At 50.0% G+C, this 27,545-nt stretch overlaps 1 protein-coding gene across 4 annotated transcripts; it reads right to left on the bottom strand.

The window, feature by feature from the left end:
* On the bottom strand, positions 1-27,545 carry DAGLB (diacylglycerol lipase beta). 4 transcript variants are annotated; one of them, XM_032394133.1, is made up of 15 exons: positions 27,344-27,545; positions 25,728-25,879; positions 20,513-20,684; positions 18,954-19,212; positions 17,446-17,568; positions 16,365-16,492; positions 15,346-15,472; positions 14,907-14,990; positions 12,672-12,749; positions 9,640-9,720; positions 9,417-9,544; positions 2,240-2,308; positions 2,081-2,153; positions 915-950; positions 1-800 (listed from the first exon to the last, which is right to left on the bottom strand). In XM_032394133.1, the coding sequence occupies exons 1-15, from the start codon at positions 27,436-27,438 to the stop codon at positions 498-500; spliced, it is 1,908 nt and encodes a 635-aa protein (XP_032250024.1). In that variant the 5' UTR covers positions 27,439-27,545; the 3' UTR covers positions 1-497. The 4 variants fall into 4 exon arrangements, with proteins under 4 accessions (XP_032250024.1, XP_032250021.1, XP_032250022.1 ...); XM_032394130.1 differs by having other exon boundaries at positions 516-800; positions 915-1,165; XM_032394131.1 differs by lacking the exon at positions 12,672-12,749 and having other exon boundaries at positions 516-800; positions 915-1,165.

Genomic DNA, 27,545 nt, shown 5'->3' with positions numbered 1-27,545 from the left:
CACGTGTAAGTGCTTTATTAACTCCCTCTGAATCCACTGGCTGACCTCCAAAAGCCAGATTATTATGTGCAAATGAAGCAGTGAGCTTGATGTGGAGACTCAGTGCTCAGGGGCAGGGGTCCCAGTTCGCAGCCCGACCTCAGGGCCACCCAGGAGAAAGCCCATCTGTGCAGCCAGGAAAATCCAGTTTGCAAAATAAATTGCACAGCTGTATGCCCAGGTCAGACTCCTCTCAACAGTGGTTAAGACCCCGTCAGTGACAAGGTGGCGTCAGGGGTGGGAAGCTACGGATCCATCAGGGTCTTAAACCTGCCCTTGGGTTCCCACCCTTTCCTGGGGGCAGTTCTCAGATCACCAAGGAATGGCCCTGGAGCTTCCCGAAGCTTCCTACGTGAGCCCCATCCTCTCCGTGCTCTCTCCTGATAACTGATCCTGCTAACACTGGGATCAAAAGGACTCCCCAAATTATTCAGTGATTTTAGAAGACCATCCAATTTCTACCAATGGACATCCAAGGTCCTGGCATCATGGGAATCACTGATTTTTGTCAGTTTAACAACAGAAGTGTCAGGCTGTTTCCCGGAGCACTTTGCATGAGCCCCGGTTACACCATGTCCACGTTCGAGCCGCCTCGGGCTGGGCAGAAGACGTAGCCGGCCCTGTCCGACACCACGCTGTCCAAGGCTTTCATCAGGACGTGGGGCATATGGTCTGTCAACATCTTGGGACCGATGAGTATTTTGCTGAATTGTGATTCGTGTGACCACCTGGCACTGTACTGAGCAGCAGAACGCCAAAACCTGGGAAAGACAGAAGGTGAACTAGCCGAGCGGCCCTTTAGGCTGAAACCTGTGTTTTCTCGATCTGTGTGGACTGAGCCCCGTCAGCTCCGTGCCCACGCGGCCTGCACTTACCTCCCTGAAGCACCTTCTTCCTCCAGGTGGATGATCCTGCCGGGAGGGTAGAGAGGGGGATACTTGGTGGGGGACTCCAAGGGGGAGTCGCTGGAGAAGCTGTAGGTCGGGGACCCGCGCGTCAGCAGGCTCTGCTCCCCCAGAAGCGGCTGCGTCAGGTCTCCCTGGGCGCCCCCGTCCAGCTCCGTCGGAAAGTTATCCGGGCTTCCTCCGAACAGCTCATACCAACACCCGTACAGCAAAATCTGGTACTGGCCGAGAGACCCAAGAAGGCAGCCTGCTTGTTACTCTGTGACGCTTTCACTGTCAACACAGACCACGGCCCCAGAAGCTCGTGCCGGAGGACGGTGACCCTCAGAGCTCAGACCAATGGTCTTTCTAAATCCTGGATCTTAGGGCCGTGGAGGTCAGTGGCCTAAACTCCTGCATCTCTTGGGCCATGAAGCCATATCAAACATGAAGCGATACGTAAAAACCAAATCCTGCCGACGAGCTTTACTCTTTCCCTTCATGACATTTATTAATTTTTAAAACTCAGGGGGGGGGGGGATAGTTGGGGGTAAGGAGCAGCTTATTTTAAAAGAATTTGAGTAACAACAATAAAAAATGTCAGAAAATTGGTTAAAATCACTTCTAAAAACTCTTTATATACCCTGCCTTAGGGGATAGATCCCTGAAGAATCATTTTTAGACCTGCCCTTTAAAAAAAACCTTTTCAATACATCACTGCTATCTTTCTCTAGTGGTAAACAAAACCTTACGTCACCATTTTTAACGACCATAATATTGCACAGTATACATACACTAGTACTTCTTAAACTCTGTTCGGCAGCCTTATTTTCTAAGCTTTGGGACCAAAAGCATCAAAATACTGTTGGTCACAAGACAGGGCTAAGAGAGTATGACAGAAAGCAAATCACTTAACTAGAACAGGGATGGTTCTACTATAGTATTTTCTAACTGGCATTTCATGACCGACTCGGCCGTGTGCTTTCTTCAGCAGCATCTGTAGACGAGCAGACAGAAGCCTGTATGGAGGGTCGAACGAGCTCCAGGCAACAGCATCAGCTGCCCCGGTCAGAGAGGCTCTGAATTTAGAAACAAACTCTCCTTGGCACACACAGCCTCAACCTCCTTAGATCCTCTTACGGGGCCCCGCAAGTTACCTTGGGCTTGTTACAGTGAGCAATCACTCGCAAGATTCTCTTCTTCAGATCTTCCAGGTTAGTCACACTTAACCTGTTTATTAGCAAAAGACCAGATTGAGGCTCAGTACTTGGTCTTTCAGCTGCTGCAAGCCCAGATGAAGCATCCAGCTGACTCACCTGGGAATGACATCCTTGCCTAGGACAAGTGACACGATGAAGTTCTTAGAGTATTCATAAAGGGATTTGCTGAAATTTCAGAAAAAAAAAAAATTAGTGAAGTTTCATCAGGATTATATTGCCCACAAAGAACTCCAAAGGGAAATCAAGTCACTTTGCCAGGTCAGTGAGGTAAGTTTTCAGAGTATAAAACTGTTCTCTACCCTTTAAAGGAAAAGAGAAGTAAAATGGAGATACTCCGATCACAGCAACTCATTTGCCAGATTCTAGTAAAGCCACAACATCCACCAACCAGATTAAGATGGCAGACGGAGCAAGCCTGTGCTTGCATCCTTTGACCCAGCGACCCCTGCTTGGAGGAATCTAACAAAGACGCTCTGGCAAAATGGTAAAAAGACGCAAAAGGCTATTCACTGCAGCTCTTACTGCTTGTCATAGCAGAGGCTCCAACCCCAAATGTCCATCTGTGGAGAACAGTTCAATTCACAAACTCCGGCCGCCCGCACAGTACCGAGTCCTTCACGGCTGCAGTGTGCGGTGGGGGGTGATCTCAGGATGTGTGGTCAAGTCAAAACAAGCAGATGCACAAGGGCATGAAGGGTATGCAGGAAAAGGGATGCAAAGATACACATACTTGCTTTCATATATAAATGAGACTAATGGAAAACTAAGTCAAACACTAATGGCTACCTCAGGGAACAAGGACAGAAAGGGACATTTCTGAATGTAACTTGTTTATAGAGTTGTCTGTGGAACTATGTCATTGGTTTATATAATTGTAAAAATTAAAAGCAATTCCTAAAATCAAATGCCAAATGAAACAAACAAACCTAAACAGTACTATTAACCAAACAGAAGAATTATTTCAAGTGACTACAACAACAGAAATTTGGCTGTACATCCCTAGTGGGAGTATTACATAAGAACAAAACAAACTGCAAAAAAAAATCTCAAACTGCCTTCAGCAGTCATTTTGAAACTGATCCATCAGTCTGTGTTTTCTAGGACATACAGCCAACAGTACAGAGGAACATGTTAAGTGACACGGTGAATATGCAAGAGAAATCCAGAATGTGGATTTTCCAGAACTAACCTGGTTTCAGAAATAAAGAGGGAACTGAAATATCTATACATTAAAGGAGAGTTACAGAATTTCCGTGTCTGTGTGGATCCCTTGTACACATGCTTTTAAATCTGATTTAAAAACAAAAATACAGTTCCAAGACAAACCCACTGCTGGGGGGTGGGTGGAAGGGACCAGTGGCAAAGGGACACAGGACATCCAATCCAACCTTGTTTGGAATTTAAAGAAATCAACTGTAAAACATTTATGAGATAATTAGGAGAACATGATCAATTATTGGAATCAAATTTTAAGTGCTCTATGCTTTGGAGACATATTAGGGTATTTACAGATGAATGATAGGTCTCAGGTTTGCTTCAAGGTACTCTGGCCACGGGGATCTGTGGGCAATACGGTGGGGTACATGAAGATTGGTCAGTCATGTTAACAAATTATTGAAGCTGATGAAATGGTGGCTTATTATACTATTCTCTTTACTTTGGTTTAAATTTTTAATTTTTGTATGAAAATTCCATTATAAGGCAATAGTTTTAACAGATCATCATAAGCACTGAAGAGAGAATCAGTGAACTAGTAAACAGACCTGAAGAACTATCCAGATCGTAGCACTAAAAGCAAAGATACAGAGGTATGAACGAGAGGTTGGAGATGCGAAACAAGAGCAAGGGGGCGCGATGCCTGATGGGAGGCTCTGAAAGTGGGAGAACAGAGAAGAGGCAGTCTAGGCCTTCATAGATTTGAGAATCTAAAACTTTCAATCGAGAACACTGAAGACCATACACTTAAGATTAAAGCAAGCACTCACATAACCTGGATGCATCTTACTGAGTAAAAGAAAATGCAACACAATCATGCATATTGTAGGATTCCATTTTTATGACATTCTGAAAAAGGCAAAACTATAGTGACAAAAAAAATCCTTGTGCACCTGGGGGGTGGGTGGAAGGGACCAAGGGCAAAGGGACACAGGACATTTTAATGGTGATCCTATCAGCCCCGAAAGGCAAAAAGACAAAACTGTCATTCATGAAATTAGTTTATACAGTAAAAAAAAAAAAAGCATCTGCAGATGAATTATAATTAATAAGCAAATTTAACAAGGCTGTTGGATACACGATCAAAAGACAAATTTCTATGAGATTGATATATGTCAGCAAAAGATGTGTAAGACTATGGAGAAAATCATAAAAAATTGAAAGATAATTCAAGAGTCCCTAAATATCTGAAAAGTGATTTCATGTTCAAAGGTGGGAAAATTCAGTAATACGTCACTTACCTCTCAATTGAACTAGAAAATAAAGGCAGCTGAAATAAAAAGGCTAAGCTTTTTGTTTATGGAACTTGCAAAATGATTCTAAAATTGACATGGAGGCGTCAAGGGCTAAGAATAGCCAACATGCTTTTTAGCCAAAAAGAACATCACAAAAGTGGAAACCCAACAGCCAATAAATACATGAAAAGAGCCCCAATTTCATTAGCAATCACGGACATGCAAATCAAACCACAATGAAACATCACTGCACACCCATCGCACTGGCAAAAAAGTTTTAAGTCTGAGATTGACGGTCGGTGGGAATGTGGAGCGGGGCGAACTCACTGAGGGCACACGTAAACTGGCGCAGGAACACGGGTGTGTCACGCGAAGGGGGAGCGTGTGCACACGCCGTGCTAGGAATTCCCACCTCCTTCTACAACCACAGGGCGTCCAAACAACCAGTGACACAGACCATTTGTGATCGATGTACAACAAGACAGAACCAGAACGGTCAGAATCACGTCTTACAGGCATCAAACAATGGGGAACAAAAAAGGGAAGTCACAGAATAAAATTAAGTACAATTCTAGTTCTATAAATTTCAAAAAAATAAATTTCAAAACCATACAAATCCAAACTATTATGTGGAGACCTGCATATAGGTGGTAAAACTACCTTAAAGCAAAGGAAGAATTTTCACAAAGATCAGGATGGTGACGTTCTGTGGACAGGAAAGGAGAGGATGCTTGGGGAATTTCGAAGGCACGGACTGCTCGTTTCTCAACCTGGGTACAGACTTTTTTTTTTTTCCTGAGAGAGCATGAGCAGAGGGAGAAGCAGACTCCCCACTGAGCAGGGAGCCCCATGTGGGGCTTGACCTGAGCTGAAGGCGGATGTTTCGCCGACTGAGCCACCCAGGCGGCCCCGATGTGTGTATATTTTTAAATCAGCCTTGCTGAGGTACACACCGCAAAATCACCCACTGTAAGTGTACAATGAGTTCTGACAAATGCATATAACTGTTTTAACTACCACCACCATCAAGATAAAAGAGCATTTCCATCACCCCCAAAAAGCTCCCTGTGTCCCTTGGCAATCAATCCCACCCCCAACCCCAGACAACCACTGGTATGCTTTCTGTCATCATGTACTTCTGTCTTTTCTAGAAGGTCACATAAATGGAATCTTACAATAGATCTTTTGTGTAGGGCTTTTTTCAGACAGCAAAATGCATCCAAGCTGTATGGCTGTTTGCTGCTTAGTCTCAAAAATATGTCTTATGTTGTTTCACAATTTATAAATTCAAGTATTTTTAAAGTCACTCATGTCTTTTCATATGTACAAGTATATATTTTAAAATAAAAAGAACTTAAGGGCACCTGGGTGGCTCAGTTAGTATCTGCCTCTGGATCAGGTCATGATCCTGGGGTCCTAGGATAGAGCCCCACATCGGGCTCCCAGCTTAGCCGGGAGCCTGATTCTCCCTCTGCGCCTCCCCCTCCACTCTTGCTCTCTTGCACGTGTTGTCTCTCAAATAAATAAGATCTTTAAAAAAACTTAAAAAGAGGGGCGCCTGGGTGGCTCAGTCGTTAAGCGGCTGCCTTCAGCTCAGGTCATGATCCCAGGGTCCTGGGATCGAGCCCCGCGTCGGGCTCCCTGCTCGGCGGGGAGCCTGCTTCTCCCTCTCCCTCTGCCTGCCTCTCTGCCTACTTGTGCTCTCTCTCTCTGTCAAATAAATAAATAAAATCTTAAAAAAAACCAAAAAACTTAAAAAGAACTTCTAAAAATTTAAAAAGTACACCAATATTTATATATAAATATAACAGACTTACAATGAGAAAAATGAATGTAAATATCCATCAGTACACTAAATAAAAATGGCATAACCAGATGACAGAATACTAAACAGCTCTAAAAAAAAAATGTTCTCAAACAATATTTAAGGATATAATGTATATAAAATATTATGTTAATTTGTAAAACACACACACACAGCTGAAAGTAAACAAACTTAAATAGTTACAGTGGTGAATTCTGGGTAGAAGATCTTTGATCTTTCAGCCTTTTTATATTTTCCAAAATTTCTATGTTGGATACAAATTTATTTTTCCCCCCTTTTTTCCTTCTTTTCAATTGTAGCACAAATTTCTTTTATAATCAGGGCAAAGATTATACAGGGTTAAGTATGTTGAGTAAGAAAGGAAAAATGTACTTTTCAAACTTAAAATAATCAGTAAACAAATTCAGTAAAGCTGTAGGACACAAATCAAGAGAGACAACTTGGGGAGTCTTGCAGGGTCAGTCCCATGCTGCTGCGGTGAAGCAAACACTGCAACACCACGAGAAAAATGAATTGTTTGCTTTCCCAGTGCATGTAAGGTATGTTTACACCACACTGAAGTCCATTAAGTGTGCAATAACTTGTCTAAAAAGCCAATGTACATACTTAAATTAAAAAATATTTTATTGCTAAAAAATGCCAACCACCATCAGAGCTTTCAGCTAGTCAGTCATAATCATGGGTCCCAGATCAACATAACAAAATATGAAATAATGAAAAAATTTGAAATATTGCCAAGAACTATTAAATGAGACAGAGACACAAAGTGAGCAAATGCTGTTGGAAAAATGGGGCCCCGACAGACTTGCTTTTAAGGCAGAGTTGCCACGAATCTTCAATTTATTTAAAGAAAAAAAGAAAAAGCAGTACTTGCAAAGCACAATGAAACAAGGTATGCCTGTGTGCAGAAATCTGTTCTTTTTATAAACTAATAACGAACTATCAGAAAGAAAAATAAGAAAGCATTCCCACTTAACAGTTGCACCAAAAAAATATGAAGGAATAAATTTAGCCAAGGAGGTGGAGACCTGCCCACAGTAAGACGCTGATGAGAGAAACTGAAGACACAAATGAATGGAAAGATGTTCCCGTGCTCACGGACTGGAAGAATGATACCGTTAAAATGTCCAAACCACCCAAAGCAACCCGGAGTCAGTGCAATCCCTATCAAAATTCCAATGGCATTTTTCAAGAAATAGTCCAAATAATCCTAAAATTTATGTGGAACCACAAAAGGCCCTAAATAGTCAAAGCCATCTTTAGAGGGAAAAACAAAGCTGGAAGCCTCATGCTCCCTGACTTCAAACTAGGTTATAAAGCCACAGTGACCACAACCGTATGGTACTGGCAGAAAAACAGACGCAGAGCCCAGAAATACACCCAAGTAACTGACAACAAAGGAGCCAAGAATATACGATGGGGAAAGGACAGTCTCTTCAATTGACGGTGGTGAGAAAACTGGAGCCACGTGCAAAAGAATGAAGCTGGACCCCCAGCTCACATCACACACACACAAATTATAACTCAACGACAGGTTAAAGACCTGAATATGAGACCTGAAACCAGAAAACTCCTAGAAGAAAACAGGCAGTAAGCTCCTTGACATTGGTCCTGGTGATGATTTTTTAGATTGACACCAAAAGCAAAGGCGACAAAAGCAAAAATAAACAAGAGGGACTGCATCCAACTGAAAAGCTGCTGCATGGCAAAGGGCACCCCCAACAAAAGGAATGGGAGGAAATGTGCAAATCCTCTGACAAGGGGTTGATACCCAAAATATATAAAGAATTCACACAACCCAACAGCAAAAAAACAGATTAAAAAATGGGCGGAGGATCTGAATAGACATTTTCCCCAGAAAGACCCGCACACGACCCACAGGGACGTGAAAAGGTGCGCAACATCACTACTTAGCAGGAAACGCAAATCAAAACCACGGTGAGATCTCACCTCACACCTGTTAGAATGGCTAGGATCAAAAACAAAAACAAAAAAGCCCCCCAAACCCAGATATGTCAAGTGTGCGCGAGGACGTGGGGAACAGGGAACACTCATGTGCTGCTAGGGGGAATGTAAGTAGGCGTAGCTGCTGGGGAAAACAGTACGGAGGTTCCTCAAAAAGGGAAAAGTAGAACTACCGTATCATCCGGCAATTCCACTTCCGGGTACGCAGCCGAAGGAAACGAAATACCGACTTGAAGAGATGTGTGCACTCCCGTGTTCACTGCACCGTCATCTGCAATAGCCAGCCCGTGCAAAGCACAACGTAAGTGTCCGTCAGCACGTGAGCGGATCAGACAGGGTTGTGTGTGCGTATACGCACACGATGGCCATGAAAGAATGAAAACGGAATAAAGCAGAGGAAATCCTGCCATTTGTAACAACACGATGGACCCTGAGGGCATTATGCTCCACGAGATCAGTCACACAGACGTCTTTATCCTTACGAATACTGCAGGACCTCACCTACATGTGAAATCTAAAAGACAAACAAACCCCAAACCAAAAACCAAGCTCACAAATCTAGAGACTGGGGGTTGGTGGTCGCAGAGGTGGGGCCTGTGGGACAGGAGAAGGGAGTCAAAGGGCACAAACTCCCAGTTATAAATAAGTCACAGTCACTGACGGGGACAGAATACACAGCTGGGCAACTACAGTGCACCTGCTGCGCGTCTGAAAGTTGCCAAGAGAAAAAATCTTCAAGGTTCTCACCACAAGAAAAAAACCCGAATTCCGTCAGCACGTAAAGCGACAGATGTGCTCTTCTGCGTTACTGGCAGTCGGGGCGCCAGACGGTGACCTCGCGCCCCTGGCACTAACGCCGGCCCCGGCCGGCCGCACCTCCGCTCGCAGAAGCAGCGGGCGCCCGCCGCACCGGCAGGAGAGCGGAGCTCCGCTCACACGGAGCCGGGAGGGGCTCCTCAGTCCGTCCCCCCCGGAACGGGGCTTCACACAGGCCGGGCCGGTCCCGGCGGCAGGGCGGCCCACCCGCACGTACCTCAGCAGCCCCCTGGGCGGGGAGAAGGCGTAGCAGCGGACGTGCGGGTAGGCGCTCCGGAGCATGATGGCCAGCAGGGCCGCGGCGCCCGCCCCCAGGCTGTGGCCCACCACCACCAGCCGGTACTCCTGCGGGCCAACAGAGAAGGCGGCACGGTGAGGGCAAAGGAGCAAGCTGCCGACGCGGGACAGACAAGGAAAGAAAAGACAAATTAGAATCTCACGGGAGCGATGCTGAATGCTTGGCTCAAAATCCCATCGTCGACGAGGCGCTGGTAAACGTATCTGGCGGCTTGAGAAATCCCCTAAAAATGCAGACAAGAGAAGGCGGCTGTTGGTCATCGGACGAGGCAGGTTCGGCCCCGTGACAGGGCTACGCCGTGCACGCTTCTGCGTCTCCCTAGAGCCGAGGTGAGCATCGGGGGATCGGCGGCCGCAGCTACTGCGCCCCGCCGGGGTCCTGGTCCCCGGCGCAGGGATGGGCGTGGAGTGGGTGCTCCGGGACTAGTTCCGGGAACGAAGGAATGGGTGACACCCACAACACCGTTCCAGCCAACGGATCTTTCTGTGGCTTTTCTGCAGCCACACGGTATTTTGCTGTATGCGCAGACCACGGTCCCGATGGCCGGTCCCATTTAGATGATAAATGACTGATCTTTTAACAAGACGGTAAAACATAAAGTTCTGAATCGGTGGTAACTGATTAAGCATCCGGTTTCTGCAGAGGCAAAACGAAGGCCACTGGAAGCTGAGTTCTAGGGAGGTTAGGTTTTAATTTCAGAGAATAAATAAAACATAAAACCTAACAAATATAGCTGTCCTAAGAACCAGGCTTCCTGAAAATGAAGCCGTCTCCACGGAGGAGAGAGCACCCCGTGGACGAGACGGGCCTGTCTTCTCCCCCGGCACCGAGCGGGAGAGATCCTGGGCCGAGATGGGAGACTCGCGGCTGCCTCGAAAGCTCCTGCAAATTCCCGAGTCGGTCGCTATCGAGTTCCGTGGGAGAAGGCTGACCCCGGCCACATCCAAGGGAAGCTAAGAGGAGGTCTGACGGGTTTACCGTCTGGGAAGAGCACCTCCCGACGGACCACCACGCTTTCCGGCCTCCCCCGCGGCCGGCCGTGCAGCCACCTCCCACCCGCCGCGGGGACCGACCACGTGTCCGCCTCGGGACAGCTGAAGCCAAAAGGGACCTGGACACAGCGGCCGTGGCAGAGGCCCTGGCCTGCATCACACACACAGACACTCCCCCCGCCAGCCCCGGAAGGGCCAAGACTGCGGTCAGCGGCACAGCTTCGAGCTCCAACTGCTGGGACCGGGATCAGAGGCGGAGAACAGCTCTGCCCTCAGGCCCGCCGCCGCGGCCACCACCGCCTTCCCGGCCCGAGGGAGCTGCCCCCGGCGGGAACCGGGCTGGAGGGGGCCAGGCCCAGAGCGCACCTCGTGCACGCACAAAGCCTCGAGCTGCGGGCCGATTCTAAGAACACAGCCGCAGCCCAGCCCACGGGATCCTGCTGGGTATTGTGTGGTTGGCGAGTTGATGTGTCTCTGTAAGAAAGTAGAACATTTCTCTTTTTCTTCACACGTGCCCAGTAGTGACACTGGACTCTTCTGTGACTTGAGACCCAAAAAGACAGTTAAGGGTTAAAGGGGAAAATTCACATTCTCAGGACTGTCCCACTTCTAACTGGTGGCAGAACGAAAGCCTCCAGTCTGGCTCCAGTCTGGCCCCGTCCTGAAAACCGTCCAGGTGGGACCGCGGGGCTCCATCAGCTACGCTCTGGCTCGGACACACATTTTTATAAAGATTACACATTTTACTTAAAACATGATCACCACAGAAGTAATACGGGTTTTGGTTAAAAAACACACAAAGTATATAAAAACAGCACAGGCCCACCGCCCTCCACCCCGACATCCCTCTCCCCGGAAGGAGCTGCTGGAACGTCTGGGACCGAATCATTCCCTCAAACGTGCAAACGCTCTGCTCTGCAAGCTGATTCGTCATCCGGGAAACGTGAGCCCAAACCACAGGGAGATACCGCCTCGCGCCCGCTAGCACGTCCGGCTGGAAGCACCGAAACCCGGAAGGTAAGCGGCAACGAGCACGTGCAGAACGAGGGCCTGGCCGCTCGCTGGTGGGACGGGAGGTGGCGCAGCTGCGCTGGAACACAGCCCGGTGGTCCCTCGAAACGTTACACGCGGCAAACACCACCAGACACGCAACCCCACTTCTGGGCAGGTTCCCTAAAGCACGGGAAGGAGGGACTCGGACAGCTGTCTGTCCGTCCCTGTTTCCAGCAACAGCACTGACACCAGCCGACGCCTGGGCGTGACCCCCCGTCCCTCCGCGGACGACTGGATCAAACAAAGGTGGTCCCCGCACACAGCGCGGCGTCGCTCAGCCACAGCGGGAAGGGGCCTCTGACACGTGCTACCACCTGGATCCACCTCGAGGACACTGTGCTCAGTGAAAGGACAAACAGCCGCGTGACTCCACTTCTGGGGGGTCCCGAGAACCAGCGCCCTGGGGGTACTAGGTTACCAGGGGCTGGGCGTGGGGCGGAGGAGCCACCGCTCACGGATACGGAGTTTATGTCTGGGATGATGAGAAGGTACAGAGCCTCTGCGAGTCTCTGCCGCCGCCGAATCGGATGCTTACAAAGGGAAAGGGGTGCAATGATAAACATCATGTTACATAATTAAAACCCTTTTAGAAAACAAGTCCGTCTGAGGCAGGCCGTTTCTGTCCCGCACAGTAAGACCGAAAGGAGAACCGTGTGTTGTGACACCGGCGGAGGGAACCGGCCGGGCCACAGGGAAGTGCTGGGGGCGCCTGCCGCTCGGGGGGCCGTGGGGGACATGGGGGGATGTGGGAGGGGCTCCCGGGCGGGGGTCCTGTACTCAGCTGAAGCTTCTCTTCTCCACAATATAGAACTTCAGTCAAGGGAAGAGCGTTCGACTGGGGTTCAAATGCCAACTGACACTTATTCCAATAACTGTGTGGCCTCCGGGAAGTCCCTCGATGGCTCTGAACCTGCTCCTTTCTCTTAAAAAACCAAAGCAACCTCACAAGGTTGTCATGAGAATTTCTACGAAAAGAATGAAAAGCACTTACTTGCACAGCACTTGGCACCTGGTAGCTACCTGTTGTATGGTTAGCATTCCCGGGAGAGAGTCAGAGTTGGAAAAATCCTGACCCCTTTTAGCTTCACCTTAACAGAACATTCCTGAACACACACCCCAGGGCTTGTACCTTGTGTGCCGAACAGTCTTGCACCCCACACTCTAAGTTGAGGGTCTCATTCTCCGCTGACAGGTCCGTGAGGATGTCCTACAAAGAGCGCATTGGGAGAGGCCGTTGGGACGAGCTGTGCACGGCGGCCGGGGGGCAGGTCCCTCTGAAGGACCGCGGAGCGCTACGGTCTCCTGGGTCAGACTGCTGAGGACTGAACCTGACACCTGACCTTGGGAGGGAAACCCAGGCGCCTAGGAAGCTCCCGAGGGACCCACGGTCGGCAGGGAGGGGGTGTGGGACGCGGCTAAGACACACCTGCTGCCTTCCCTCACTGCACACCTCTTCTAAGTACCCATGAAGCACGGAGCCCTGTACCTGGGTTTTGAACAAAGCATGCTTCCTGTCCTCAAGGGGCTATCAACGGCTCACTGAAAGCTAAGGGAGGGTAAGAGATGCATCAGAGGGGAGAGGGGTGTGTGCTGCAGGGCGGGGGTGGGGTGGGCTTCCTGGAGGAGGTGGCACCTAAGCCAAAGACTAAAGGGAAAACTTGCTTTCAGGGAACAGAGAGAGGTGGGCAACCCCACCTAAGGGGCCAGGAGGACCCAAGGCAGAGCGTCTGAGCACAGGAAGGAGACACAGGGCCAGGCACATGGGTGCTCAGAGGGGCCGCGGGCAGAGCCCGAGAGGCAGGTGCATCCCCAGGACCCAGTGCAGTTAACCCGCTGGGGATGGGACTCCATAGTGATACCCTGCAAAGCTCAGGGGACTGCAGCCCACTGGAGAACCACCGGCAGGCTGAGCTCTGGGCGGGAACCGGAAAGGCAGGCTGGGGTCAAGTCACAAAGTATCAACAGAGCTGTGATAAGACACGTGAATTTTCTATTAAAAAGTAATGGGGGGGGCACCTGGGTGGCTCAGTTGGTTAAGCGTCTGCCTTCAGCTCGGGTCATGATCCCAGGGTCCTGGGATCGAGCCCCGCGTCAGGCTCCCTGCTCGGTGGGAAGCCTGCTTCTCCCTCTCCCACTCCCCCTGCTTGTGTTCCCTCTCTCGCTGTGTCTCTGTCAAATAAATAAAAATAAAATCTTTAAAAAAGAAAAAAAAGTAATGGGGTGAGGTGCCTGGGTGGCTCAGTCGGTTAAGCATCTGACTCTTGATTTCGGCTCAGGTCAGAGGATCTCAGGGTCGAGATCGAGCCCCGTGTCGGGCTTCAGAGTGGGTGAGAAGCCTGCTTAAGATTCCCTCTCTCTTCGCCCTCTGCCCCTCCCCCCGCTCACACGTTCTCTCTCTCTAAAAAATAAATAAAATCTTAAAAAAAAAAAAGTAAATGGGGGGGCCGAGGGAGGTTTCTAAGAAGCAGTGATAACATCTGACCCACGTTCTAGAAAGAGTTCTCTGTGGACGGTATGAGGACTGACTGGAAAGATAAGAGAGCAGAGACAGGGACCAAGGTAGAAAACTGCTTCCCAGGCCTGGGAGGGGAGACGGGGCCACAATGGGGGCCATGGGGCCGTAAATGGAGAGACAGCCAGAGAGACCGGGCAGGAAGCCAGGAGAGAAAGCGAGGACCACTCCACGGTGCCTTCAGGGGCCAGCTGGGGGATGCTGCAGAATTACTCGAAATGGGGGCCAGAGGAGGTGAGGCGTCTGCTTTCCTCGGTGCCCCGGGCAGGGCCCTGGGCAGGTGCACAGTCCCCGCCAACACCCCGAGCGGCAGGCCCTGCCCCGCAGGGCGCCGAGGGCTCACACTGTGGCGTCTCGCTACACTTTCTGGGTCAGCAGGGAAGTGAGGACCAGGAAATGAGATGGAGCAAGGGCCAAGAACAGACCAGAGAGCATGACACGGAAGGAGGGCAGCGGCTGCCCACTTATCCGCACAGGGCTGAGAAGGCGGGGACGGGCCGGCCAGGACAGGGCTGGCTGGCGGGGGGGACAGACAGACACGGCAGGCCCCGCACCCCCGAGAGTCAGGCGGGCGCCTCTGGAGGAAGTCCTCCAGCGGGGAACCCAAGCCTGCTGGTCTGTTTCTGACACTTCTCGGTGGAAGGGAAACGACTCCCTCCATTTCTCCAAAGGCAGCATTTCACAGCCCTAGGTTTGCTTCTGCACTTTCTATCCTGGTGTTTCCGGCTACACCTGCTGCCCTAACCGACGAGGGCTCTACCCTCCGTTCCAGCAAAGGCGGGTCTCCTGGCACCCGCGGTTTGCTGTTCGCCCCACCCCTTGTCCCCGGGCCTCGAGCATCAGGCCCCTTACCTGCAGAGACATGGTTCCTCTCACGGCTACCACGACAGATTCTTTCCTGTGGTCCAGAGCCACTAAAAAGGGAAGCTCATAGACCTGAGGGCGAGGGAAAGAAGCATGAGTTCTCGACAGTGAGAGCGCGCAGCTACGGGGCCGAGTTCGGCCAGCCCGGCGTCTCTAACAGTTCACAGTTCAGCCGTGGGGCCCGGCTGTTCTTCCACAGATGGTGGGCTGCGTAAGAACCCACGATGTATCTCTACAAGGACTTCCGGCTCCATCTCTGGGATGGGAGGGCCTGGGACCCCCCTGAACCGGCATGCAAACCGCGCGTGCGTGTGTGTGTGTGCGTGCGTCTATGCGCACTGTTCTGGGGGAGATAATTTCTAACTTCCATCACACTCTCGAAGGACCCCGCGACCCCAGAGCAGGGACGAGGCGCCGCTGTACTGACCTTGTCATGAAAGCTTATGTGAATGAAGTCCCTGTACTGCAGGCCCGTCGTGTGCAGGATGGAGCCGAAGTGACAGTGGAGCTGGTCGCCTCCGACCAAGTCGTATTCCGTCGTCCTGCTTCGACAACTAAACACACAGGCAAACGTGTCAGTTACAGTACCGACCAGGGAACATCAGGCCCGCCCCCCGCCTCCCCAGCAGCCGCGAGCCCCGGGCTCACAACGTTCAGCCCTTCCTCTGGCTCCAGGAGAATGGCCTGCACTATTTCCGGGCACACCTCTCACTATGGTTCTGACTTCTGGGGTCATGTTAATGTTTTACATATTCAAAAAATAAATTATATTAAGAACGGGAGAGACGTTAAAATCTCCAGGAATGGGACAAACTGGCACCTTGTTTCCTCCTGATGGACCAAGAAGGGCAGGACGTTCCTCCCGAGGAATTCCTGCCAAAAATGTGTACTTGACTCCAACCGAGCAGAAACCATCAGACAAATACAAACTGAGGGCCGTTCACAAAATACGGAGACTACCGTGCAAGGCAATGTCACCAGCACGCAAGACCGGAAATACCACGGGACTGTTCGACAGCCAGCCAGGCGCCACGCGTGAGCCTCACGTGGAGGAAACCTTGCTCTGAAGGCTCCTACCGGCCCAAGTGGGAAACTGGCCACAACCTAAGGGAGCTACTGCTTAACGCGAGCTGCGCTGGTGCGGGACGTGCGGAGTCCGTAAAAGGAGGCCCTCGTCCTCAGGAAACGCGGGTGGGGGCGTGCCCTCTGGGTGGGCAGCCCGGCAGGAAGCGATGGTGACACAGCACATGTGACCACACGAGTCACGACTGGTGGCTCCAGATAAACGATCCATGGGCCTTCTCGGTACTGCACACGCAGTTTTGACGTATTTCAAAACAGAACGTTTTTGGGAAAAGGGAAACGGGATTATTTTTAGAAACTACAGTGGGGCGCCGTCGGAGTGATGGGCGGAAGGCAGGCAGGGGCCCAGGCGCGCCCACCTACCAGTCCCCGCCAATCTTGCAGAGCCCGGTGAAGGGGTTCCGATAGATGTAGAGAGGCCACCCATAGGCCGCTGCTGCAAACTGCATATAATGGTGACAATTGGCTAACTCGGCGTCCAAATCAGCTTCCTGAAGAGAAGAAAAACAGCTTTTTGTTTCAGGGAACCCATTACGGACAAGACCAACTCATGAAGATCATAAACCTGAACTCGAACTCCTGATGCCCCTTTCTTTCCTCACTGAACAGACCTCAGCAGACTTCCACAGGGGAAACTCGTCTTTAAACGCGGACTAGAACCCCTCACTTTACAGGAATGCAGCAAGTACGGTGGAAATGAACAGCAAAAATCCCTGCTGACTTTTGTGGCCCCTGCTGGAATGAGCCAGGGACTGAGTTGGAAGCGCATGAGGACAAGCAGAGCGCCAGGCCCCTGCGGCAGCAGAGTCGGAAGGCCCGGGCACCTGCGTGAGGGGCAGAGAAATCCATCCATCCGCGTGCAACCTTCTCTTTCAGAAGCCTAAACAGCTGTGGCAGGAAAACTCCTCCAGCAAAACCCAACTGTTCTGCTCCCTTGGCCCAGAGAAGAGAGCAAACACGCCCAGGGGGAATCAGGCCCATCCCAGAAAGAATTTTTGCTATGCTGACTTCAGCCAATTTCCTAAAAGAGAATGCTTTAAAAATACAATGGAGGAGGGGCGCCTGGGTGGCTCAGTCGGTTAAGCGTCTGCCTTTGGCTCAGGTCATGATCCCAGGGTCCTGGGATCGAGCCCCGCGTCGGGCTCCCTGGTCCGCGGAGAGCCTGCTTCTCCCTCTCCCTCTGCCTGCCGCTCTGCCTATCTGTGCTCTCTATGTCTCTGTCAAATAAATAAATAAAATCTTTAAAAAAATAAAAAATAAAATGGAGGGTGAAGTGGCCAGGAATGGGCTCCCTCTACCCGAGGGACCACAACTAGCGGAAGCCACACATCAGATTCCAAGCCAACTGTCCTGAAATTGTTGCTGGCCAGTCTGTTTTGTTTTTTGAAGATGTATTAATAGGAGTAAATGTCAAAACCGTACAAGCCACCAGAAAGGGGCTTACCTGGGGGGGCCCCGGGGAATGGCCCATCACCCCCTCCGGCTCCCGGCTGCTCCTGATACTGTCCTGTTGCTGATGGAGAAGGGTGAGGCCCGCCGCAATGTCGCTGGGCGCCAGGTCTGTGTCCTGGATGTAAACAGTGGCTTGTCACAAACTCAGCAGGGACGGCCCAGGAGTTCCTTTTTAAAATCCATTTTCTACAGTTCATACGCGCAACACACGCAGGTATGTGTAAAGAGGTTCCTTAAAAGTATTTTCAAGACTCCTTCTATATGTGAGCTTGATGATTTTTACTATCCTGCCCTCAGACAAATCCACTAGAGAACACAGAAATGTTGCTGAGCTTTTATTTTCAAATTTCATTTCAAGTAACTTAACTGACTTCACAGCTTTTGTATAGTTGGGAGCAAATGGATGAGTAAGTTCACCATCTTTGTAGTAATGGCCAATTTTAGCCCAAATTTACCCTCTTGCTCAAGGTGCCCTGGTTTTGTTCAGAGTCCCTGGTAGAGATTTAAGAGACTGAACTTAGACTCACCGGCTACAGCAAGCCTCCAAAAGAACCTCAAACTAGGACAGCAACAGAGGGCGTCTCTGGTGCCTGCCTCCCCCTTCTCCCTCAGGCAGACTCCTCTGCTGCCTCCAGGCACTTCCGGCCCCACAGGGACGGACCCGGCACTGCCCACTCGGCCTCTGAGCCATCGGCTCTCCCAGCTGCTGAAGGCCACACTGAAGCTCTCCTTGAAGGTTACTTTAGGGAGACACACTTCTCCAGTCCTGACATGGAGGCTGTTGCGGCGACTGCTACCAGCCTACGGGGCCGGCCCTGGGCCCTGCAGACACAGACTCTGCCCAGAGCAGGGAGGGACCGGCAGTCGTGCAGGACGTCATGAGAACGCGTCTCCCTTACCTGGTCTCAGTGCTGAACACAACAGTTTACCAGACAACATTACAGGAAAACGCTGGATGTGAAAGAAAAATGAGTATTTCCAAATCACTGAAGAAACTGCTCTAGAACGAAGATGCCTTCCTACATTGTAATAACATATTCAAACTCTCCTTCAAAAGCAGAATAATCTATCATTTCTATCATGCTATAAAGCAGTAAACAAGGTCTGATACCACCCTGGATGTATGACACCACCCACACCTGGCGCCTGCAGAGGACCAGCTGGATGGAGGACAGACGATTCAGACAACTGGCAAATCATCCCAAAATATGCAGGTTCCATTATTTAGCTCCTTAAAAATGAACTAAAAATCCTGACAGTGTAACAAACAGGTGGGAACACCAGGACGTACCGATCAGAGAGACGGGGCCCGCAAGCGCAGGGCCCGGGGTTAACGCCCCCTAGTCTCCCCCCGACTCCGCCACACCACAGACCACACGTGGGCAAGAGCTCTTTGACGTGAACAGGGGGATCAGCCATCAGCTCCAAAGAGAGTATTCATCTTAACAGAAGAGACATTTACTTAGGAGAAAGAGACGAAAGCAGACCCCATCAGCTTACTGAAAAGTAGGTTGAGAAAAGCTCTGCCGTACTCGAAAAAGCAACTCGAGTATGGTCGTCTCTCCCGACACAACAGCACAGGAACTTGATTCTGGTTTCCCACACGCTGGTAGCTGCTGTCTTGAGGCCGTTAAGTAGCTGGCTCGACTCATGACTATCCAGGTGGTTGGGGCCAGAGGAGGGATACGGAGCCATTTTCCCCCCGAGGGGGTCAAAGACGATGATGATGGTGACCACAGTGGAGACGATGATAATCCAACTGCAAAACAGAGAGAGAAGGCATGATGACCCTGGTCCCACATCCAGATGCGGATCTCCCAGAACCAGGTTGAGGTGAGCAACTTGTTTCTTCTAGAAAGTTCTTTTTTTTTAAAGATTTTATTTATTTATTTGTCAGAGAGAGAAAGAGTACAAGCAGGGGAAGTGGCAGGCGGAGGGAAAAGCAGGCTTCCCCCCGAGCAGGGAGCCCGATGCGGGACTCGATCTCAGGACCCTGAGATCATGACCTGAGCCGAAGGCAGATGCTTAACTGACTGAGCCACACAGGTGTCCCTAGAAAGTTCTTTATGAGCCTGTGGCTGGCCCAGGCCACACAAAAATCAGAGCCTTAGAAGTGAAGATCACAAAAGAAAAAAGCAGATGCTTGGTAGGCAGAGTTGCAGCCTGGGCACGGAAGTAGCTGGAACCTGTTCTCCATGGTCCACTGGCCATGACCCAGGCCCTTACTCCTCAGTGCCTTGGGGTTCTTCTCAGTAAAACCGAAAGAACTGTGCCACATCGTGGGAAACTCTGATGGGTCTTTCATTCATACATGTGAGGAACAACATGCCAGACACTGCGGTTCCTGGACACGTGTGCCACGGGAAGACGCACCTCTGTGAAGGGGATCTGCTGCCCGCGTGCGTGTGGCGTGGGTCGGGCGGCATCAGCACGAGTCCCCGGATTGGTCCTAAGACCGTGAGCCTGGAAACTGCGAAAACCCGATCCCGTGCATTAGTCCCTGTCACGATTCCTGACGCCGCGTTTCTTCTCATCCTGCCTTTAGTTTTTGCCCTTGAATTGGTCTTTGGGTTTTCTTCCTTCTTAAAACAGAAGGGATAGCGGCGCCTGGGTGGCTCAGTCATTAAGCGTCTGCCTTCGGCTCAGGTCGTGATCCCAGGGTCCTGGGATCGAGCCCCGCATCAGGCTCCCTGCTCAGTGGGAAGCCTGCTTCTCCCTCTCCCACTCCCCCTGCTTGTGTTCCCTCTCTCGCTGTCTTTCTGTCAAAAAAATAAATAAAATCTTCAAAAAAAACAAAAAACAGAAGGGATAGAATGCAGAAGAATGAGAACCAGCAAGAAAGAAGATGATATCAATAAATGCGTTAACAGGAGATGAATTGTTTCTTATATATTAACCCATGTCTCTCAATTTTTATGATTTACTCAAAAAGGTGCAACTTAACAATTTTAGGAAGCCCGCATGACTTGGGGCTATCTGCAGTGACTCAGAAAGGTCTGCTTCCTTACATCTCAAATGCATCCGAGACAAGGAACTGAGAGAGAAGACGAAGACCTCACCTGATGATGACGGTGGCAATGACGCCATTCACCACCGTCCTGTCACACTGCACGTCGTCTGCTATCCAGGCGGACCCCAGAGAAGCCCAGACCATCTCTGGCAGAAAGAGCGCGAGGCGGAGGTAAAGCAGTTTGGACATAGATTTCCGTGGTCCGGGATTACAGATGGTTCCTGAAACACAGAAGATGTTCAACCCGGGCACCTGGCTTCCTCAGAGACTTGCTTCCCACAGACACGGAGCGCGGAGAGCATGTTAGTACCGTAGGCGCGCTGGGGGTTTCTGCTCGTAACTGGACATCAATGCCCAAGGCTGAGAGCAAGTAGCCAAGGGCGGGGTGGAAACAGGACAAAAAGCCTCAGATTCATTTCCTAGACTTACTAGGGTTTCAAGATACTTCAGGGGTCTAACTGGGATGACCATATAATCATTGTCCAAATTGGGACACTTCTGAGAGAGGAAGGAGGTGCTATTAAAAATTATGCTGGGACAACCGGCACAAAACAGAGCTGTCCCAGGCCAACAGAGATACACGGTCACCTGAGTTCTAGAACATAACTCCACCATCTGCTTGAGACCTATGGCGTTCAGGCACCATGTGAAACACTTCACACCCATTATTCTGTAATCCTCACGACTCTGAAGATAGTCACCATCCCATTTTACAAAGGAGGAAACTGAGGCCAACTGGGCTTAGTAACTACTTTCTAAAACATAACCCAGAGGGTGGCATGATGGGTGGTAGGGTCGATTAAGTGTCCGACTCTGGATTTCAGCTCAGGTCATGATCTCAGGGTCGTGAGATCGAGCCCTGCATCCCGCTCTGTGCTCAGCGGGGAGTCTGCCTGAGATTCTCTCTCTCCCCCTCCTCTCTCTCTGCCCCTCCCCCCACACACTCTCTCTCAAATAAATAAATAAATACAATCTTAACAACAACAACAACAACGAAAAACCCCACAATCCAGGTCTGCATAGTCCCGGCTTTCCGCCTCACCAACGTCTGCACTCTTGGGAAGTGAACTATTCTGATGCGCGAGAACGCTTGAAGAAACCTAACATGCAGACGCAACCTTTTCACCGTGTGTCTCAAACAAACCCAAGCATCCCACTGAGGTCCGTGTGCTTTAATTCCTGATGTAAAACATCAACTCTCTCCCTCTGGGAAAAAGTTGTGATAAATACTAATTGAAGCAACATAAAGATGCCACATGGTTAAAACAAAAACAGTGAAAAAAACCCCAAAACCCGAAACAGTGAGTGAAGACATTTCTAAGACATAAAGAATGATTTGGGATTAGAATGGATTACTCAGAGTCACATTTTAAAATGTTAAGACACTCTCTGGTTTCATGTTTGGCACGAAGACAAAACACAAGGTCACCAGAGCACCACTCTGTCTCTGAGGACAGCGAGTGCAGACACACAAACTCGGCGCTCTCTGGAGCCCGCTGACAACAGCCCATCACCCGTGAAACAGGCAACCCGACCCGGGCTGGCGCCGGGAACGCCAACAGCACCTGGGCCCGACGCTCCGGGAACGGGATAAAGTCGGCAATTAGGAAGCAGAAAACGGAGTTCTAAGATTCCAAAAAGAAATCAAGATACTGAAAAAAACCTCCTTTATATAGTCATACCCGCCATTGAAAACATTGTCATTTACTTAGATAAGAGATTTTCCTCTCAAGGCAAAGAGGGGACCGGCGTGCACCCGGCTGCTCCCGGGGGCGCGGTGACGCTGAGAACCCAGAACTGACGAGCTGGACGGAATGTCCTCAGCGCAGCCCGCATCTTCATTAGGCAGAACCACTTGGGCAGAGACCACAAAAGGCAGGCCTGCGTCACAGAATCTTTGGTTCAACACCTCTACACACTGCAGCAATCTTCCCCGGCGTGAGATGAGCAATGAGCTCCCAGCACAAATACGGAGGCGATGCAAGGAAACCTCCCAGAATCACGATCAAACCCAGCGAATGGCACACCCTGGAGGCTGAGGGTGTTCTGCCAGGAAAATATGGTAGTCATGAGGCTGGACCTCCCCCTAATTAAACCTCCTACATGGTAGGAACAGTAGAATTTCACCAGGGAGGTTCTCAAATCAAAACTAGAAACTGCCACAATATCAAGATTCTTCCCAACTACGCTACACTGATGACCAAGAAAAAGAGCAGAGGTAAATACACAAGCATCAGTGTCTTGGGTAAAGATGACTGACCCCCACTGGTCCCAAACGCGTACAGCCTGTGGTGTCTCCTTTGGAGAGTAATACCAGCGCAAAGCTACAAATCATGGCCTTTCTGCACAAGTGACAGCTTAATTACTGAGATGCCTTATGGAACAAAAGGGCAACAGAAGTCATCCACGGATCAAGAATAAAACTAACAAGGACGCCTGGGCGGCTCAGTCAGTTAAGCATCCGACTCCTGATTTCGGCTCAGATCATGATCTCGGGGTTGGCATTTAAACTAACATAAGTTATAAAATATTGTTTTTAGGTCAGTTGTGGTATCTCTAGCCACAAGTAACAAAAGTAAAAACGGGAAGGACCTGGGACCTGCCCTGACTCCGGGGACTGGAAATGCAGAGCTGGCATGGGCGCCACGGCTCTCTGGCCCCTCACGGCTCTGCTCTCCTCTGTGTCAGCTCGTCCTGGCAGTGAGTGGACATACGGCAGGAATTCAGCAGCTCCTCCCTCCACAGAATCACCCAGACTGAAAACAGCCTACTGCTTCTGGATCTTTCCTAGAGGAGCAAGGAAAGACTCCCCAGAATTTTCCAAAAAACTCCTGAGTTTCACTGGCTCAAACTGGGTCACACGTCCATTCCGGAACCAATCATTGACACATGAGGATCATTCCTGAGCTGGGTGGAGAGTTGGCTTCTCTGACGCACTGACTTCATATGTGAGGGATGGGGGATGTCCCAAATAAAACTGGGTTCTGTTTGGAAGAGGCTGCTGGATAGGCAACCCACCCATAACACAAACAACTGGCGCATAACGCCTAACACGTACACCGTCAGATGTTTTCTGAGCTCTGACTGTGAGTGTGAGATGGGGCAGGCCTTAGGCAAGTGCTTACGAGGGGGAGCCTCAGTGACATGGCCATCCATCACGGTGTACGTGCCCTGACACCACCAAAAATACCTGAAGAAAACCATTTAAGGGAAAAAAAGCTTACATTCCTGCTTCAGATCTGAACCCACTATTAAGCAGCATACTGGGTCTTCTAACCAGAACAGGAAATGAACAGAAAGGGCCAATAAATGAGATGATACCATAGCTGAAGGGACACCAACCTAAATACTTCTTTCAGAAATTCAGACTTCATGGAAAAACTCCACGGTGCTAGGGCGCCTGGCTGGCTCAGTCGGTTAAGCATCTGACTCTTGGTTTCGGCTCAGGTCATGATCTCAGGGTCACGAGATCAACCCCTGCATCGGGCTCCATGCTCAGTGCGGAGTTTGCTTGAGATTTTCTCTCTCTCCCTCTGCATCCCCCGCCGCACTCTCTAAAAAACACCACCACCACACCAAAACCACAACTCCACAGTGCTAAAGCCACACAGAGGGGACTGACACAGATCACAAAACTGGGGCCTTCTTTGCTCTAGACATTCATGCATGCATTCATGTTTTCAGGGGCATGCTAAATTACACAGAGCTCTCTTTTCCATATATTTCTCTTTAACTGGGCACATGCCACACCTCTTGGTCATCCAGAACCCTGTGGTCTTTCTCTTGAGGGCCAAGAAACACTTGGCAACTAACATTTCTCTGTCACTCCCCATGAGCTATCCCCATCTTTTAAGTTTCAGTTGGTCATTTCCACACCGTCAAGATCGTGATTCTGCCACCCAGTGAATCAGCTATTCCCTCCCAGTGCTTTCCCCATCACCTGGAGTGTGTGAGCGTGCCTCCCACATCCCCACTCAAGCAATGATGAAATGTGCTGGAGGGCCGCATGCCATTCAGCCCTGCCTCTGACTGCAGTTTTTAGTTACTAATGCTCCATGATGCTCGGCTCCTCCTATGAACCTGAGCACTCATACAGGGAGGCTCCCAACATTTTCAGCAAAGTGACTGCAGAAAACTGTAACATGGAGAAAAAAAAAAATCATTAAAAATAGATGGAACTGTTACAACTCATTAATAAAAAAGGACAAATAACCCAACTTAAAACGGGGCAAAGGATCTGAGTAGACACATCCCCAAAGATGATATACGAATGTCCAGTAAGCATACGAGAGAATGCTCATCGAGGAACTGCAAATCACAACCACAGTGAGATCCACCAGGACCGCTAGGATCGGAAAGTCAGACAAAGGTAAGTGCTGCTGACGATGGGGAGAAATGGAAACTCTTTATAAACTGAAAGAGAAATGGTGTAGCTGCTTGGAAACCAGCCTGCCAGCTCCCCAGAAGGTTAAACACAGGGTTACCACATGACCTAGCCATTCCACGCCTAGGCACACATCCAGGAGAAATGAAAACCTCTGTCTATACAAAAACACAAAAGCGAATGTTCATAGCAGCTTTATGTGTAACAGCCCAAAAGTGTTAACAACCCAAATGTCCACCGACTGACAAATGGATAAGTAAAAACGTGGCAAACCATTCGATGTAATTTTTTAAAAAGACTTTTTATTTATGAGAGAGAGAGAGAGAGAGCGTGCACACAGGAGCTGAGGCAGGGGGTTGGGGCAGAGGGAGAGGGAGAAGCAGACTCCCCACTAGGCAGAGAGCCTGACGTGGGGCTCGATGCCAGGACCCTGGGATCATGACCTGAGCCGAAGGCAGATGCTTAACCGACTGAGCCAATATTATTCAGTCATAAGAAGAATGAAGAGCTGACACACACTAAAAGGTGAACGAACCTTGAAAACATTATGCTAAGTTTAAGAAGCCAGACCAAACGGCCACACAGTGGATGATTCCACCCGTATGATCCAGAATAGGTAGATCTATAGACAAAGTAGATTAGTAGATGGCTAGGGCTGAGGAAATTGGGGAAAAATGAGGAGGATTGCTAATAGGCATAGGATTTTTTGGGGGATGATGAAAACGTACTAAAATTGTGGCGATGGCTGCACAACTCTGTGAATATACTAAACATCATGGACTTGTACATTTTAAATGGGTGAACTGTATAGTATGTGAATTATATCTCAATAAAGCAATTAAAAAAGAATAGGTATCAAATAGAAAAGGCTACCCTTTACCTTTCATGCTGACACACACAATGGCGGACACCGTACATATAATAACTGCTAGGAGAACAAGAAGAACGATCAAGTAACTGCTGAGCAGCGTGCCGCCCGCACAGTCCAGCTTCCCTCTGTGCATGAGGTACAAAGTCAAAATGCCAATCCACCTGCCGAGAGACAGGGAGGGTCAGAAATGCAAACCAAGGAACTACATTATAAAACATTACAGAATGAAATAAAAGGAGTTAATATTAAACAAAAAAGTTTTAGTTAAAAATTTTTAAAAAGCTAACATTTCCCAAAGCAAGGCGAAGTTTGCTTTGGAATATAATTTTCTTCGATAAAAGATCTACTAAAAGAAAACAATAAAAAATCTACTAAGTCAATTACAGAGCATGACCTTTTTTTAAAACATGCGTTTTATCCTTTCTGTGCTTACATGATTGTTCCTAATTCTCTGCCTGCTCTAATATCTAAGAGGCATTTAATGCCATAAGCAGGCAACTATAATGTGGGCTGATGAAAAACAGCAGCCCTACCATGACTCAGAAACATGCAAGTGTAAACCAACAAAGTACCTGCTTGCTAAAATATTAACAAGATAATGTTCACTTCTGGGGATTAACAAGAAATTGACAAACACTTTTTGCCATCTGCTGTGTGTAATGCAAAAACCAGGAGGTGGTAATCAAGTTATGCCAAGATGTTCCACGGTGAACACTGATAAGCTTGAAAGCCCACGTACTGCAGACTTATTTATATATTTTGTAACTCGGTGCAGAACAAGGAAAGACAGCACCAAACACCTCAAAGCAACAGTGACCAGTCACCAGAAGCGTTTCAGCAAAGGGCTGAACATCGCTGGCAAGAACGCTGTTACTAAGGATTCAAGCCCAGGTGTGGAACTGGGACTAGAGAACATTTTATGCTTTTGTCAGTTTTGTGGTATTAGGACTTTGGGTCTGGAAATAATGGGAAATGATATCGGAGAGACCTGGCTCTGAAAACTATGAAACTACTGAGCCGCTTTCAGTATTTCACGTTCTTACATTCCTTTCCCCTCGAGAACGCACTCATTCCCTGCCCAGCCCCTCTGGGAGCAGACGTGAGGCGCCCCACTCCACTGCCCATCGGGTGCACACTTTGTGCCAAGCCTGGCTGCTCGTCGGGGAATGCGGCCACAACCGGCTCCAGAACGACAGGCAGGCTACTCTTTCCCATCCTCTCCTTTGGTTGACACTTGATGCCCTGAATTTCCATGCCGAGCGCCCTAATGATGCAAGTGGCTGTTCCTGGCTTCAGGAAACAGTTCCCGGAGGCCACGGCCCTTGGTCGGCAACCCCGTCCCGGGGGCTCCCGGGGCCAGGCCTCCGGGTCGCACGCGACGGGAGACCCCCTGGGGGACCCCGGGCCCGGCCTCCCCGCTCCGGCCTCAGTGTGCCCTCCGAGAAATGGGGAGAGCGGCTGCACGCCCGTCCTCGGAGGCCTCGCGCGGTGGAGAGGCCCAGACGAGGGAACGTGGGCACCGCGTCCGCGCGCACGAACCCGGCGACACGGCCACTCTTCCCGGGCCGCTTGAACCCGCTCCCTCCGCGCCTCGGCCGCCCGCCCGCACAGCCCGCCGCCCTTACCACACCACTCGCAGGGACAGCTCGAAGAACCCCGGGAAGACCAGGTCGTCGCTGGCGATGGCCCAGCGCCGACCGAAAAGCACCATCCCGGGCATGGCTGAGGCCCCGCTGCCCGGCCTCGCGCCGGCCCGCCGCGCGCCGGTGGCCACTCGGACCCCGTGCCCTCCGGGATCCAACGCCAAACTGACTGCGACTCGGCGCA

Source organism: Phoca vitulina, unplaced genomic scaffold (assembly GCF_004348235.1).
Source record: "Phoca vitulina isolate PV1807 unplaced genomic scaffold, GSC_HSeal_1.0 scaffold79, whole genome shotgun sequence".
Lineage (NCBI taxonomy): Eukaryota > Metazoa > Chordata > Mammalia > Carnivora > Phocidae > Phoca > Phoca vitulina.
This window is presented reverse-complemented; position numbering and strand designations above follow the sequence as displayed.

Excerpts from the sequence above, each read along its gene's own strand:
- DAGLB (XM_032394130.1), bottom strand. The coding sequence starts at position 27,438 with ATGCCCGGGATGGTGCTTTTCGGTCGGCGCTGGGCCATCGCCAGCGAC. Across the intron at positions 17,569-18,953 it reads TTTTCTCAACCTACTTTTCA|GACACAGACCTGGCGCCCAG; the intron begins GTAAGCTGATGG and ends GTTTACATCCAG. Across the intron at positions 1,166-2,080 it reads CTCACTGTAACAAGCCCAAG|TACCAGATTTTGCTGTACGG; the intron begins GTAACTTGCGGG and ends TCTCTCGGCCAG.